Raw genomic sequence first — 16,596 nt, 5'->3', positions numbered from 1 at the left:
TGTGTGGCTCCTGCCTTCTACTGGCTGTCTCTATTAGTCACTCAGCTCCTGCACTGTGTGTGTGTGTGTGTGTGTGTGTGTGTGTGTGTGTGTGTGTGTGTGTGTGTGTGTGTGCACCCATACATACAGTTAATTGTGTTTCTGTCTCTCTTGCTCAGTTGAATATGAGTGTCTCCTTTGTGCCAGCTTCTTCCATTACCCTTTTTCAGTGTAGTCGTTCTTGAATAATACCTCACTGTATGGGTAGAGGCAAACTGTAGGCTAATGCTGCTTTCAGGCTATAGCTCAATTTGAAATGCTTCATTGGCACAGCCTCTGCAGATTTTGCTGGTGATGAAAAATGCCTTGGTTCTCTCTGCTACCCACAGGCTTAATTCAGCGTGTGGTGTGCTGTGTGCTCTCCCACTGTTAAATAAGCTCCAGTGCAATACAGCACAGTCAGGTCAAGGTAGCAATTTAAAAGTAAAGGTAGACATAGAGAAAAGACTAGACTGTGTCCCAAATTACTGCCTATTCCCTTTAGTGCACTACTAAACATAGAGTGGTGTCTTTTTTCAGTGAGTGCCAGGTGAAGTTATTAACATTTCATTCCGTCCTGGTATCAGTCAGGGGGTCAGGACCAGGAGAGGAAGCATAAGAGGAAACGAGGAGAGTTCTACTCCATCCAGACCTCCCTGATCGTGGCTGCCCTGAAGAAGATGCTGCCCATTGGACTCAACATGTGCACCCCCGGGGACCAGGAGCTCATCTCCCTGGCAAAGACACGCTATATCCTGGTGAGACGGCCTGCCTAGCCCACACTGGTCTGGGGTCAGGTGTTACCGACTACATAATACTCAGCAGAGACCAGTATTCAATTTTTTCGGTCATCAAAGGTGGTCAACAACTGGGTACGATTGATGAATGGTATATCTAATTGTTTCCTCATATTACTCAACAGAAAGACACAGATGATGAAGTGAAGGAGCATTTGCGGCAGAATCTGCACCTTCAAGATAAGGTGAGCTAGAGAAAGTGATGAATTACTGTCATTCATTAAACTAGAACAGCACCTCTGTATCAAACAGCAGTGATGTTTTCTAAGCCCTACACTGTGCTAACCCACCCCCAGTCAGAGGACCCTGCAGTGCGGTGGCAGCTGAACCTGTATAAGGATGTGATGGTGAAGAACGAGGGGCCTCCAGACCCTGAGAGAACAGTGTTCCGGGTCCAGAGCATCTCAGCTGCAGTCTTTCATCTGGAGCAGGTCAGTGGCTGGCTGCATCCTTAATGCCTACAGTACATCCAGTTTTCTACGTCTTATATCTCTGTCTTATATCTGTGCCGCATATCTCAATATACTGGCTGTGCCCCATATCTCAATATACTGGCTGTGCCCCATATCTCCATATACTGGCTGTGCCCCATATCTCCATATACTGGCTGTGCCCCATATCTCCATATCCTGGCTGTGCCCCATATCTCCATATACTGGCTGTGCCTCATATCTCCATATACTGGCTGTGCCCCATATCTCCATATACTGGCTGTGCCTCATATCTCCATATACTGGCTGTGCCCCATATCTCCATATACTGGCTGTGCCTCATATCTCCATATACTGGCTGTGCCCCATATCTCCAAATACTGGCATATACTGGCTGTGCCTGGCTGTGCCTCATATCTCCATATACTGGCTGTGCCCCATATCTCCAAATATCTCCATATACTGTGCCTCATATCTCCATATACTGTGCCTCATATCTCCATATACTGGCTGTGCTCCATATCTCCATATACTGGCTACTGGCTGTGCCTCATATCTCCATCCAAATACTGGCTGTGCCTCATATCTCCATATACTGGCTGTGCTCCATATCTCCATATCCTGGCTGTGCCCCATATCTCCAAATACTGGCTGTGCCTCATATCTCCATATACTGGCTGTGCCCCATATATCCATATACTGGCTGTGTCCTATATCCTGGATCCTTTATGTCCTGCTTCTCTGATCATATATCTATACTCAGCATGATATACTCATACTTCTGCTCCAAACCATACTCCTTATATCATTTGATATATATAAAACAGTACATATTTTGTCTTCATTTATTCAATGTAGGTTGAGCAGCCGTTGAGGTCTAAGAAGTGTGTGTGGCAGAAGCTGCTGTCCAAGCAGAGAAAGCGTGCGGTGGTGGCCTGCTTCCGCATGGCTCCTCTCTACAACCTGCCCAGGTACCACACACCCGTCTCCATTTTCTATAGTCACATTCCTTTACAAACTAATTCATTAGCTGACTGAATGTAGTGTAATGGCGCCGGAGGGGATGGCTGCCGTTTTACGGGCTCCTAACCAACTGTGCTATTAAATTTATTTTTCGCATTGTTTGTCAAATATTTTGTACATAATGTTGGTGCTACCGTCTCTTATGACCGAAAAGAGATTCTGGACATTAGAACAGAGATTACTCACTTCAAACTGGACAAAGACTTTTTCTTTAACGAGTCCGACACGAAGGATATACTGCTTTGTCGAGACTGGAGGTCAGAATTCAGAGGCGTATTCTGTACTATTGGCCAACCTGCAATCATTGGAAAATAAACTGGACGATCTACAATTAACCTTTTCACATGTGAGTTCCAAATATCTCTCACCGTCACCCCTGCGTGAGTTTGTTCAAGCAGACCACCATAGTCCTTGTGCCCAGGATAGTGAAGGTAACCTGCCGAAATGATTACGGCCCCGTAGCACTCAAGTCTGTGGCCATGAAGGGCTTTGAAAGGCTGGTTTTGGCTCACATCAACACCATCATCCCGGAAACCCTAGACCCACTTCAATTCGCAGTACTGCCCCAACAGATTCACAGATGACGCAGTCTCGATCGCACTCCACACTGCCCTTTCCCACCTGGACAAAAGGAACACCTATGTGAGAATGCTGTTCATTGACGACAGCTCAGTGTTCAACACAATAGTGCCCACAAACCTCATCACTAAGCTAAGGACCCTGGGACTAAACACCTCCCTCTGCAACTGGATCCTGGACTTCCTGACAGACCACCCCCAGGTGGTAAGGGTAGGCAACAACACATGTGCCACGCTGATCCTCAACACTGGGGCCCCTCAGGGGTGCGTGCTTAGTCCCCTCCTGTACTCCCTGTTCACTCACTACTGCGTGGCCAAACACGACTCCAACACCATCATTAAGTTTGCTGACGACACAACAGTGGTAGGCCTGATCACCAACAACGACGAGGCATCCTATAGGGAGAAGGTCAGACCTGGCAGTGTGGTGCCAGGACAAAAACCTCTCCCTCAATGTGAGCAAGACAAAGGAGCTAATCGTGGACTACAGGAAAAGGTGGGCCAACCAGGCCCCCATTAACATCGACGGGGAGCTGTAGTGGAGTGGGTTGAGAGTTTCGAGTTCCTTGGTGTCCACATCACCAACGAACTATCATGGTTCCAAACACACCAAGACAGTCGTGGAGAGGTCACGACAATACCTTTTCCCCCGCAGGAGACTGAAAATACTTGGCAAGGGTCCTCAGATCCTCAAAAGGTTCTACAGCTGCACCATCGAGAGCATCCTGACCGGTTGCATCACCGCCTGGTATGGCAACTGCTCGGCATCTGACCGTAAGGCTGTACAGAGGGTAGTGCGTATGCCCCAGTACATCATTGGGGTCAAGCTTCCTGCCATCCAGGACCTATGTACTAGGCGGTGTCAGAGGAAAGCCCAAAGAATTGTCAAAGACTCCAGCCACCCTAGTCATAGACTGTTTCCTCTGCTACTGCATGGCAAGTGGTACCGGAGCGCCAAGTCTCCGACCAAAACGGCTCCTTAACAGCTTCTACCCCCAGGCCATAAGACTGCCAAACAATTAATCAAATGGCCACCTGGGCTTCTTACAATGCCCCATCCCCCACCTACATGTACACATTTCCTCTACTATAGTGGTACCCCCTGTATATAGCCTCGATATTGTTATTTTATTGTTAATTCTTTATTTTATTTTATTTCTTTGCTTTAGTTTATTTTGTCATATTTTCTTAACTCTTTTTCTTGAAATGCATGGTTTAAGGGCTTGTAACTAAGCATTTCACAGTAATGTCTACACCTGTTGTATTTGGCGACTGTGACAAATACAATTGGATTTGATTTGGGGACTCCAAGTCAAATATTAGAACCAAATACCCCAGCTGCTGATGTCGGTACTGGCAGGCAGCAGGCTGTGTACAGTTTAGCATTGTTTCCAAGCTAACCCTACACTGTCTCTTTCTCTCTGCCTCACGAGTCTCACCCCTCTTTCCTAGGCTCCAGACACTGTATTTAATGTGAAGCTCCCCTCCCCCAATCTGTACGACAAATGACTCGCCTCGGCCAGTTATCAAGGAATAGAAAAGGACACGAGCAATTTCATGCCCTGCTGCACTGTAACTCAATCACAGAGACCCAGGAGGAGAGACAGCAGGGAGAAAAACAATTAGGAGCCCAACCTGGGGTCGGCCATCTTTAATGTGTGCTTTGTTGCCGCTCCTCGACACCAGATGACTCATTTCACCTAGTTATTGGTGTTCTTTTAGGAATATGACATTGCCTCACATAGTTGAGTAATGAGTAAGCATTAGCCTTCTCAGTCAGAGTAAGAATGACATTCTATGTTGAGGATATTTGATGAAATGTCTGTGTACTTTTCTCCTCCAACTGTTAGCTTAAATTTCCACCACCTCAAAAACTATTACATACCCTTGTTTCAGTGACTTACCACGCATCTTACTGTGTCTCTACTACTCTGTCTCTACTACTCTGTCTCTACTACTCTGTCTCTACTACAGACGTACTTTCTTAATGTTATAACTCTGTTGTCACAGAGAACATTCTCTGTTCCTGCGCAGCATCAAATGCAAACTTGCATTGTATTCAAGGTTTAAAAAGGCTTCTGAAGTTTGTAATTTCCACTTTAAAATGTCAGACTTGATTAGCCCTAATGAAAAATGTATCAAATCCTACAAGAATGTCCATTATAATCCACATAATAATGTACATTTCCTGTTGCTGCAGGATTATTCTCCTGCTGTGAGAAACTGGTTAAATGAAGATAGTACATCTGTACTTCACGTTCTCTCCTGAATGACATTACTATACTGTACTTCACCTTCTCTCTGTTCTCTCCTGAATGACATTACTATACTGTACTTCACCTTCTCTCTGTTCTCTCCTGAATGACATTACTATACTGTACTTCACCTTCTCTCTGTTCTCTCCGGAATGACATTACTATACTGTACTTCACCTTCTCTCTGTTCTCTCCTGAATGACATTAATATACTGTACTTCACCTTCTCTCTGTTCTCTCCTGAATGACATTACTATACTGTAATTCACCTTCTCTCTGTTCTCTCCTGAATGACATTAATATACTGTACTTCACCTTCTCTCTGTTCTCTCCGGAATGACATTACTATACTGTACTTCACCTTCTCTCTGTTCTCTCCTGAATGACATTACTATACTGTACTTCCCCTCAGGCACAAAAGTAATAATTACTTCCTGAACGCCTACCGACTCTATTGGCTTGAAAAAATGCATGAGAACACAGACTATGACAGTCTGCTCTCCATGCTAACGGTAATGTAATGTTCAGACAACGTTTTTGACCTCCACTTCCTTCCTCCTGTAACTCTCATACAGTGATCCAACTGGCATTCTGACTGGTCGGCCTGGGAGCTACACTCATCACAAAAATATTCACTCTGACCCAAAAGTATTTTTCTCCTAAATTCTAGGTTTCTGTACTGATGTCTCTGTACTGTACTGACTATATTTTATTTAGCTTTAATCATCATAGTACACTATAGATGTTTCTAAAAAATAAATATGTTCCGTGATAATTGTTTACTGGTGTATACATTACAGGGTTATGAATTTGGGGTACAGTTCAGTCTGTGTTTCTCCACAGTGACCAGTTGGATGTTCCAGTGCCATACTAAAAAGTATGAACCATTCTTAAAGTAATACCCCACTCCTCTCCTCTCCCCCCTGGCCCACCCTGCTAACCTTCCTCATCTCCCTCTGCACCCCCAGGCATCGCTCTATTAACCTCTTCCTCCTGGGCTATCAGAGAATATGGATAGAGACAGAGACGTACTCTTTTGAAGAGAAGCTAGTGCAGGACCTGGCAGTAAGTACAGTACCTGTCCTCACAGTGCCCAGCCTTCTCTGTGTTATTTGTGGTACTAGCCTGTCCTGTCCATCCTCACCTGGCCGTGCCACAACCCAAGCTCTTCGCCAGCACAATGCCTGCCAAGCACTTTGGGTGTTCCGCCAGTCATCCATGTTTTGCCCCTGGCTCCATATTGATCTGTTCCTCGCTAACGAAATGCCTTCCCAGGCACGCATGACATCGGTCTGGATGTCAGTGCCATGCTGCCAGCTGTACTGTACTGTTATCCGGTTCTAGAGCTGTCCCCCATCCCACAGGGGTAAGAGAGCATCCAACCACGATGCTACGGCTTACTGGTGAAATTTATGGAAGGTGTGGCGTCTTTCGTACATTTTCTGTCGCACCATGGACACATTATCGTGTCATATTCATGTCGTTTGAGGAATTTGTTGTAATAAAATAATTAAGGAAAACTGTCCCTGCAAGGGTTGCTTTCTTTATGCCTTTGATTCTAGATTTCTCAGAAATTCTTCAAAAACACCATTCTGTCCTGTGTAAGTATTAGAATTGGCTACATTTATCAAAACAGCAATTAATACAATGGTTATAAGCACTCTATAACACTTTATAAGATATTGTGGACTTAAAATGCGGGGAAAGTGGTTACATCTTAAACGAGATGACCATGTGGAATAGTATCCCATCGACCACTTCTTTTTGCACCATCCTTTCCTGGTGCTCTCTCTTCTTCTCTGTCTGTGACTGTCATAGCGATACAGTGGTAGACTAGTATAGAGTATTATAGAGTATGGATCAGGCTCATGGAGAGTCATGCTTAACCTCCATCTTCCTCTCTTTATCTCTACTGAGCACACACCTTGACACCGCTAACCTGGACACTGCTGTACCATCTAAATGTGCTGTGTGTATGTCCCTGTGTGTGTGCCTGCATGGTCTGCTGATGTAGGAGTGGCGTGCCATACCGGTAATGCTATCCTGTTGAGATACACTCAGTCTGTGTTTTTCCATGGGCCATGCTTCAGTGAGACAGGGTTTGACTGCACATTATGCATCTTTCATTTCAATGTGTTTCTGTTGATCAAGTACACCCTGTTGTCTCTGAGGTAAGTGATGCGCAGTAAGATAAGACTACTTATGACATGGCAGTGGTTACTGCATATGGATAATAAGCATCCATATTTTTGTTTAGATACCTTGGCCTTCTAGCAATTGTTATTTTTTAAAGTGTGTTGCAGTGTAATTTGAACAACTTTAACTTCCAATATTAAAATATCACTAATTCAAAATAGAGCACACTGATTTAGAAGTTCAATCTATAAGATTTGTATCAGCTCAGTGTACAGCAGGCACATTTAGTCACTCTCAGAGGGTCAAGGGCACTGCTACTGTATATATGACAGGTGATTGGGTGTCAGGCTGTACTCTGATGTACTCTGTGTGACTGGGTGTTTGTGCAGAAGACCCAACTGAAGGTGGAGGAGGAGGAAGAGGAGGAGGCAGAGATGCAGCCAGACCCTCTTCATCAGCTCATCCTGCATTTCAGTCACAATGCGCTCACTGAGCGGAGGTAAACACACACACACCTGTGCACCTGGCATCATGCTGCTAGCTCCATCTGTGCTGTGTAATATTGCTGGTGTATCCCTTGGCTAATAAACTGGCACATTAAACTAAATCACTGCAGCATTTCTTCCCACGCAAGGAGAAGCACTCGGGCACAAGTAATTGTGTCACATTTATTCTTAGTCATGCACCTGAGATACTTGTTTATTATGGAGTTATGCAAGGTTTATTCACATATGTTTATCCTGCTTTTTCATTCAGTTCTTTGGAAGAGGATCCTTTGTATATTGCATATGCAGACATGATGGCAAAGGTACAAAGCCTATAAGGATTGTTTGCTGATTTGTTATTGGATTCATATCTTTAGTGTCATGTAGAGGTCAACAGAGACCTGGCTAACAAAGCTCTCGCTTGTTTTCTTTAGAGTTGTGCAGAAGATGAAGAAGAGGAAGATGAAGGAAAAGAGAAAACGTTTGAGGTGTTTTGGATCTCCCATCAGGGTTTTAGATTTGACTAGTCTCAAATGGTTTTGTAAGGAGCTGTTTGTTTACATGGGGTTTGTTTGTTGACCTGATAGGAAAAAGAGATGGAGAAACAGAAGACTCTGTACCAGCAGGCCAGACTGCATGACAGAGGAGCTGCTGAGATGGTGTTACAGATGATCAGTGCCAGCAAAGGTACAGGGTGTTCTGGTGTTCAGAGATAAATGGGAATGGTTGAGGGTAGCTGAAGGATGGGACTAAAAACATACAAAGATAACTATTGTCAAATATACTGTGTTTGTAAAATGTATGTAGTATGTGTCACGTTCGTTGTAACGATGAGACCAAGGTGCAGCGTGATTAGAATACATTCTTCTTTTATTAACGAAAAACACAAAGAACACTTCAACAAACTAACCAAAAACAACAAACAAACATGAAGCTATAAACAACTAGTGCTGACATGCAACTACACATAGACAATAACCCACAAAATACCCAAGGAATATGGCTACCTAAATATGGTCCCCAATCAGAGACAATGATAAACAGCTGCCTCTGATTGAGAACCAATCTAGGCAACAATAGACATAAAAACACCTAGACTATATATAACCCCATAAACATACAAAAACCCTAGACAGGACAAAAACACATCACCCTCGTCACACCCTGACCTAACCAAAATAATAAAGAAAACAAAGAATACTAAAGTTCAGGGCGTGACAGTACCCCCCCCCCAAAGGTACGGACTCCCGATCACAAACCTAAACATATATGGGAGGGTCTGGGTGGGCATTTAACCTTGGTGGCGGCTTAGGTTCTGGACGCCGCCCCCCTTCTTTACACTGAGGGCTGGGGACCCTCGATAGGGACCCCGGGCTGGGGACCGTCGCCGAAGACCCCGGGCTGGGGACCGTCGCCGGAGGTTCCGGTCTGTGGCCCGTCGCCGGAGGTTCCGGTCTGTGGCCCGTCGCCGGAGGTTCCGGTCTGTGGCCCGTCGCCGGAGGTTCCGGTCTGTGGCCCGTCGCCGGAGGTTCCGGTCTGTGGCCCGTCGCCGGAGGTTCCGGTCTGTGGCCAGTCGCCGGAGGTTCCGGTCTGTGAACTGTCGCCGGTCGATCTGGACTGGGTACTGTCGCCGGACGCTCTGGACTGGGTACTGTCGCCGGACGCTCTGGACTGGGTACTGTCGCCGGACGCTCTGGACTGGGTACTGTCGCCGGACGCTCTGGACTGGGTACTGTCGCCGGGCGCTCTGGACTGGGTACTGTCGCCGGACGCTCTGGACTGGGTACTGTCACCGGACGCTCTGGACTGGCGAGGCGCACTGTAGGCCTGGTGCGTGATGCCGGCACTGGTGACTCCTGGGCTGGGGACACTTACCTCATGGCGAGTGCGGGATGGAGGAACAGGGCGTACTGGACTGCCGAGGCGCACTATAGGCCTGGTGCATGGTGCCGGCACTGGTGGTACCGGGCCGGTGACACACACCTCAGGGCGGGTGCGGGGAGGAGGAACAGGATGTACTGGGCACTGGAGGCGCACAGGAAGCCTGGCGCGTGGTGTTGGCACTGGTGGTACTGGGCTGGTGACACACACATCAGGGCGAGTGCGGGGAGCAGGCACAGGACGCACTGGGCTGTGCAGAATCACCGGAGACACAGTACGCAGAGCCGGCGCAGGATATCGTGGTCCAAGGAGGTATACTGGAGACCAGGAGCGCTGAGCCGGCACCCTCCTTCCTGGCTGGATGCCCATTCTAGCCCGGCCAATGCGATGAGCTGGAATAGAGCGCACCGGGCTAGAATAGCTCACTGGAGACACCGTGCAAAACTCTGCATAACACGGTGCCTGACCCAGTAACACGCTCCCCACGGTAAGCACGAGGAGTTGGCTCAGGTCTCCTACCTGACTCAGCCAATCTCCTCGTGTGCCCTCTCGGGCTTCCGTGCTAGTCGTGTACCCACATGTCGTCGCCGTTCCATCCCCACCTGCCTCCATGGTAGGCGATCCTCTCCTGCCAGTATCTCCTCCCACGTCCAGGATCCTTTACCGTCCAGTATTTCGTCCCATGTCCATGCTGTCTGCTCCATCATACGCTGCTCCTCCTTTTCACGCTGCTTGGTCCTTGTTTGGTGGGTTATTCTGTCACGTTCGTTGTAATGATGAGACCAAGGTGCAGCGTGATTTGAATACATTCTTCTTTTATTAACGAAAACCACGAAGAACACTTAAACAAATTAACCAAACAAAACGAAGCTGACGCTATAAACAACTAGTGCTGACCTGCAACTACCCATAGACAATAACCCACGAAATACCCAAGGAATATGGCTACCTAAATATGGTCCCCAATCAGAGACAACGATATACAGCTGCCTCTGATTGAGAACCAATCTAGGCAACCAAAACTAGAATTAGACGTAAAAACACCTAGAAATAACCCCATAAACATACAAAAACCCTAGACAGGAAAAAAACACATATCACCCTCGTCACACCCGTCACTAACCAAAATAATAAAGAAAACAAAGATTACTAAGGTCAGGGCGTGACAGTATATATAAGCTGGAAGTAGAAGTCTAAGTGTTGTTTTCCATTAGTTTACTCCAATTAGGGGAGGGATGGTAGGGTTAGGGTGAAAATAATAAATAATCATTACAAATAAATATATGGGGGACTGGAAATTATGCAGACACTTAGATTGATGGAAGGTGCAATCTATCTGCAATATTAAAGCTGATCTACCACCTAAAAATATATCTATATATAAATAAAGTACAGGGGAACACTCTTACAAAGACAAACACACACACACACACACACACAAATAATGTGATTACTGATTGTCCTCTTCAGGTTCACTTGGGCCCATGGTGACCTTTACCTTGAAGCTGGGCATCTCTATACTCAACGGGGGCAACATACTGGTTCAGCAGGTATATTAGAATATTTATGGAATCCATATACATTTTTTCAGTATGTACAGTGCGGCTCGAATTTTATTGTGTATTTCCTTTTTGTAGAAAATGCTTGACTATCTGAAGGAAAAAAGAGATGCTGGCTTTTTCAAGAGTTTATCAGGACTCATGCAGTCTTGCAGGTAAAATGATCTCACAATACACAAACAAATCTTTGACGGTTTGACATTCAAGCAAAGCAAAACCGTATGTGTTGAAAATGATGTTGGGTCTCTTTCTTTGAACTTCATTAGTGTCCTGGATTTGAATGCATTCGAAAGGCAAAACAAAGCAGAAGGTCTTGGGATGGTGACTGAGGAAGGATCAAGTAAGTGAGGAGAGATAAACAAGGGGAAACAGTATACTACCTCAGACAGACATGTGCCCTATAACCTCTCTCCTGTCAACACTACCTCAGACAGCCATATGTACTGTAACCTCTCTCTCTCCTGTCAACACTACCTCAGACAGACAAATGCACTATAACCTCTCTCTCTCCTGTCAACACTACCTCAGACAGACAAATGCACTATAACCTCCCTCTCTCCTGTCAACACTACCTCAGACAGACATATGCACTAACCTCTCTCTCTCTCCTGTCAACACTACCTCAGACAGACATATGCACTGTAACCTCTCTCCTGTCAACACTACCTCAAACAGACATATGCACTGTAACCTCTCTCTCTCTCCTGTAAACACTACCTCAGACAGACATATGTACTGTAACCTCTCTCCTGTCAACACTACCTCAGACAGACATATGCACTGTAACCTCTCTCCTGTAAACACTACCTCAGACAGACATATGTCCTGTTACCTCTCTCCTGTAAACACAACCTCAGACAGACATATGTACTGTAACCTCTCTCTCTCCTGTCAACACTACCTCAGACAGACATATGCACTGTAACCTCTCTCCTGTCAACACTACCTCAAACAGACATATGTACTGTAACCTCTCTCTCTCCTGTCAACACTACTTCAGACAGACATATGTACTGTAACCTCTCTCCTGTCAACACTACTTCAGACAGACATATGCACTGTAACTCTCTCTCTCTCTCCTGTCAACACTACTTCAGACAGACATATGCACTGTAACCTCTCTCTCTCTCTCCTGTCAACACTACTTCAGACAGACATATGCACTGTAACCTCTCTCTCTCTCCTGTCAACACTACCTCAGACAGACATATGCACTGTAACCTCTCTCTCTCTCCTGTAAACACTACCTCAGACAGACATATGCACTGTAACCCTCTCTCTCTCTCCTGTCAACACTACTTCAGACAGACATATGCACTGTAACCTCCTGTAAACCTCTCTCCTGTCAACACTACCTCAGACAGACATATGCACTGTAACCTCTCTCTCCTGTCAACACTACCTCAGACAGACATATGCACTGTCAACAACCTCAGACAGACATATGCACTGTCTCTCTCCTGTCAACACTACTTCAGACAGACATATGCACTATAACCTCCCTCTCTCCTGTCAACACTACTTCAGACAGACATATGTAACTCTCTCTCCTGTAACTACCTCAGACAGACATATGCACTGTAACCTCTCTCTCTCCTGTCAACACTACCTCAGACAGACATATGCACTGTAACCTCTCTCTCTCCTGTAAACACTACCTCAGACAGACATATGCACTGTAACCTCTCTCTCTCCTGTCAACACTACCTCAGACAGACATATGCACTGTAACCTCTCTCTCTCCTGTCAACACTACCTCAGACAGACATATGCACTGTAACTCTCTCTCTCTCTCCTGTAAACACTACCTCAGACAGACATATGCACTGTAACCTCTCTCCTGTAAACACTACCTCAGACAGACATATGCACTGTAACCTCTCTCCTGTAAACACTACCTCAAACAGACATATGCACTGTAACTCTCTCTCTCTCTCTCTCTCCTGTCAACACTACCTCAGACAGACATATGCACTGTAACCTCTCTCTCTCCTGTCAACACTACCTCAGACAGACATATGCACTGTAACCTCTCTCTCTCCTGTCAACACTACCTCAGACAGACATATGCACTGTAACCTCTCTCTCTCTCCTGTCAACACTACCTCAGACAGACATATGCACTGTAACCTCTCTCTCTCCTGTCAACACTACCTCAGACAGACATATGCACTGTAACCTCTCTCTCTCCTGTCAACACTACCTCAGACAGACATATGCACTGTAACCTCTCTCTCTCCTGTCAACACTACCTCAGACAGACATATGCACTAACCTCTCTCTCTCTCCTGTCAACACTACCTCAGACAGACATATGCACTGTAACCTCTCTCTCTCTCCTGTCAACACTACCTCAGACAGACATATGCACTATACCTCTCTCTCTCTCTCTCTCCTGTCAACACTACCTCAGACAGACATATGCACTGTAACTCTCTCTCTCCTGTCAACACTACCTCAGACAGACATATGCACTGTAACCTCTCTCTCCTGTCAACACTACCTCAGACAGACATATGCACTAACCTCTCTCTCTCCTGTCAACACTACCTCAGACAGACATATGCACTGTAACCTCTCTCTCTCCTGTCAACACTACCTCAGACAGACATATGCACTGTAACCTCTCTCTCTCCTGTCAACACTACCTCAGACAGACATATGCACTAACCTCTCTCTCTCCTGTCAACACTACCTCAGACAGACATATGCACTGTAACCTCTCTCTCCTGTCAACACTACCTCAGACAGACATATGCACTGTAACTCTCTCTCTCTCCTGTCAACACTACCTCAGACAGACATATGCACTGTAACTCTCTCTCCTGTCAACACTACCTCAGACAGACATATGCACTGTAACCTCTCTCTCTCCTGTCAACACTACCTCAGACAGACATATGCACTATAACCTCTCTCTCTCTCCTGTCAACACTACCTCAGACAGACATATGCACTGTAACTCTCTCCTCTCTCTCCTGTCAACACTACCTCAGACAGACATATGCACTGTAACCTCTCTCTCTCCTGTCAACACTACCTCAGACAGACATATGCACTGTAACCTCTCTCTCTCTCCTGTAAACACTACCTCAGACAGACATATGCACTATAACCTCTCTCTCTCCTGTCAACACTACCTCAGACAGACATATGCACTAACCTCTCTCTCTCCTGTCAACACTACCTCAGACAGACATATGCACTGTAACCTCTCTCTCTCTCTCTCTCCTGTCAACACTACCTCAGACAGACATATGCACTGTAACCTCTCTCCTCTCTCCTGTCAACACTACCTCAGACAGACATATGCACTGTAACCTCTCTCTCTCTCCTGTCAACACTACCTCAGACAGACATATGCACTGTAACCTCTCTCTCTCCTGTCAACACTACCTCAAACAGACATATGCACTGTAACCTCTCTCTCTCTCCTGTCAACACTACCTCAGACAGACATATGCACTGTAACCTCTCTCTCTCCTGTAAACACTACCTCAGACAGACATATGTACTGTAACCTCTCTCCTGTAAACACTACCTCAGACAGACATATGCACTAACCTCTCTCTCTCTCCTGTAAACACTACCTCAGACAGACATATGCACTGTAACCTCTCTCTCTCCTGTCAACACTACCTCAGACAGACATATGCACTGTAACCTCTCTCTCTCCTGTCAACACTACCTCAGACAGACATATGCACTGTAACCTCTCTCCTGTAAACACTACCTCAGACAGACATATGCACTGTAACCTCTCTCCTGTCAACACTACCTCAGACAGACATATGCACTGTAACCTCTCTCTCTCCTGTCAACACTACCTCAGACAGACATATGCACTGTAACCTCTCTCTCCTGTCAACACTACCTCAGACAGACATATGCACTGTAACCTCTCTCTCTCCTGTCAACACTACCTCAGACAGACATATGCACTAACCTCTCTCTCTCCTGTCAACACTACGTCAGACAGCCATACGCACTGTAACCTCTCTCCTGTCAACACTACCTCAGACAGACATATGCACTAACCTCTCTCTCTCCTGTCAACACTACCTCAGACAGACATATGCACTGTAACCTCTCTCCTGTCAACACTACCTCAGACAGACATACGCACTGTAACCTCTCTCCTGCAAACACTACCTCAGACAGACATATGCACTGTAACCTCTCTCCTGTCAACACTACCTCAGACAGACATATGCACTGTAACCTCTCTCCTGTAAACACTACCTCAGACAGACATATGTACTGTAACCTCTCTCCTGTAAACACTACCTCAGACAGACATATGCACTGTAACCTCTCTCTCCTGTCAACACTACCTCAGACAGACATATGCACTATAACCTCTCTCTCTCTCCTGTCAACACTACCTCAGACAGACATATGCACTGTAACCTCTCTCTCCTGTCAACACTACCTCAGACAGACATATGCACTAACCTCTCTCTCTCCTGTCAACACTACCTCAGACAGACATATGCACTGTAACCTCTCTCTCCTGTCAACACTACCTCAGACAGACATATGCACTGTAACCTCTCTCTCTCCTGTCAACACTACCTCAGACAGACATATGCACTAACCTCTCTCTCTCCTGTCAACACTACCTCAGACAGACATATGCACTGTAACCTCTCTCCTGTCAACACTACCTCAGACAGACATATGCACTGTAACCTCTCTCTCTCCTGTCAACACTACCTCAGACAGACATATGCACTGTAACCTCTCTCTCTCCTGTCAACACTACCTCAGACAGACATATGCACTGTAACCTCTCTCTCTCCTGTCAACACTACCTCAGACAGACATATGCACTGTAACCTCTCTCTCTCCTGTCAACACTACCTCAAACAGACATATGCACTGTAACCTCTCTCTCTCCTGTCAACACTACCTCAGACAGACATATGCACTATAACCTCTCTCTCTCCTGTCAACACTACCTCAAACAGACATATGTACTGTAACCTCTCTCTCTCCTGTCAACACTACCTCAGACAGACATATGCACTGTAACCTCTCTCTCTCCTGTCAACACTACCTCAGACAGACAAATGCACTGTAACCTCTCTCTCTCTCCTGTCAACACTACCTCAGACAGACATATGCACTGTAACCTCTCTCTCTCCTGTCAACACTACCTCAGACAGACATATGCACTGTAACCTCTCTCTCTCCTGTCAACACTACCTCAGACAGACAAATGTACTGTAATCTCTCTCCTGTCAACACTACCTCAGACAGACATATGTACTGTAACCTCTCTCTCTCCTGTCAACACTACCTCAGACAGACATATGCACTGTAACCTCTCTCTCTCCTGTCAACACTACCTCAGACAGACATATGCACTGTAACCTCTCTCTCTCTCTCTCTCCTGTCAACACTACCTCAGACAGACATATGCACTGTAAC

At 46.0% G+C, this 16,596-nt stretch overlaps 1 protein-coding gene across 1 annotated transcript in view; it reads left to right on the top strand.

Moving 5' to 3' along the window:
• The window catches only part of LOC112262170 (ryanodine receptor 3-like), a 157,697-nt gene that overhangs the window by 128,506 nt on the left and 12,595 nt on the right, over positions 1-16,596 (top strand). The window contains exons 71-82 of the mRNA XM_042330038.1: positions 606-776; positions 941-1,000; positions 1,112-1,246; positions 2,105-2,217; positions 6,071-6,167; positions 7,628-7,737; positions 7,995-8,046; positions 8,158-8,211; positions 8,311-8,410; positions 11,075-11,154; positions 11,242-11,318; positions 11,430-11,503. Of these exons, the coding sequence (XP_042185972.1) occupies positions 606-776; positions 941-1,000; positions 1,112-1,246; positions 2,105-2,217; positions 6,071-6,167; positions 7,628-7,737; positions 7,995-8,046; positions 8,158-8,211; positions 8,311-8,410; positions 11,075-11,154; positions 11,242-11,318; positions 11,430-11,503 (1,123 nt within the window). The remainder of the gene's footprint in view (positions 1-605; positions 777-940; positions 1,001-1,111; positions 1,247-2,104; positions 2,218-6,070; positions 6,168-7,627; positions 7,738-7,994; positions 8,047-8,157; positions 8,212-8,310; positions 8,411-11,074; positions 11,155-11,241; positions 11,319-11,429; positions 11,504-16,596) is intronic.

Source organism: Oncorhynchus tshawytscha, linkage group LG11 (genome assembly GCF_018296145.1).
Source record: "Oncorhynchus tshawytscha isolate Ot180627B linkage group LG11, Otsh_v2.0, whole genome shotgun sequence".
Lineage (NCBI taxonomy): Eukaryota > Metazoa > Chordata > Actinopteri > Salmoniformes > Salmonidae > Oncorhynchus > Oncorhynchus tshawytscha.
The sequence above is the reverse complement of the archived record's forward strand: the minus strand, read 5'-3'. Positions and strand labels throughout refer to the sequence as shown.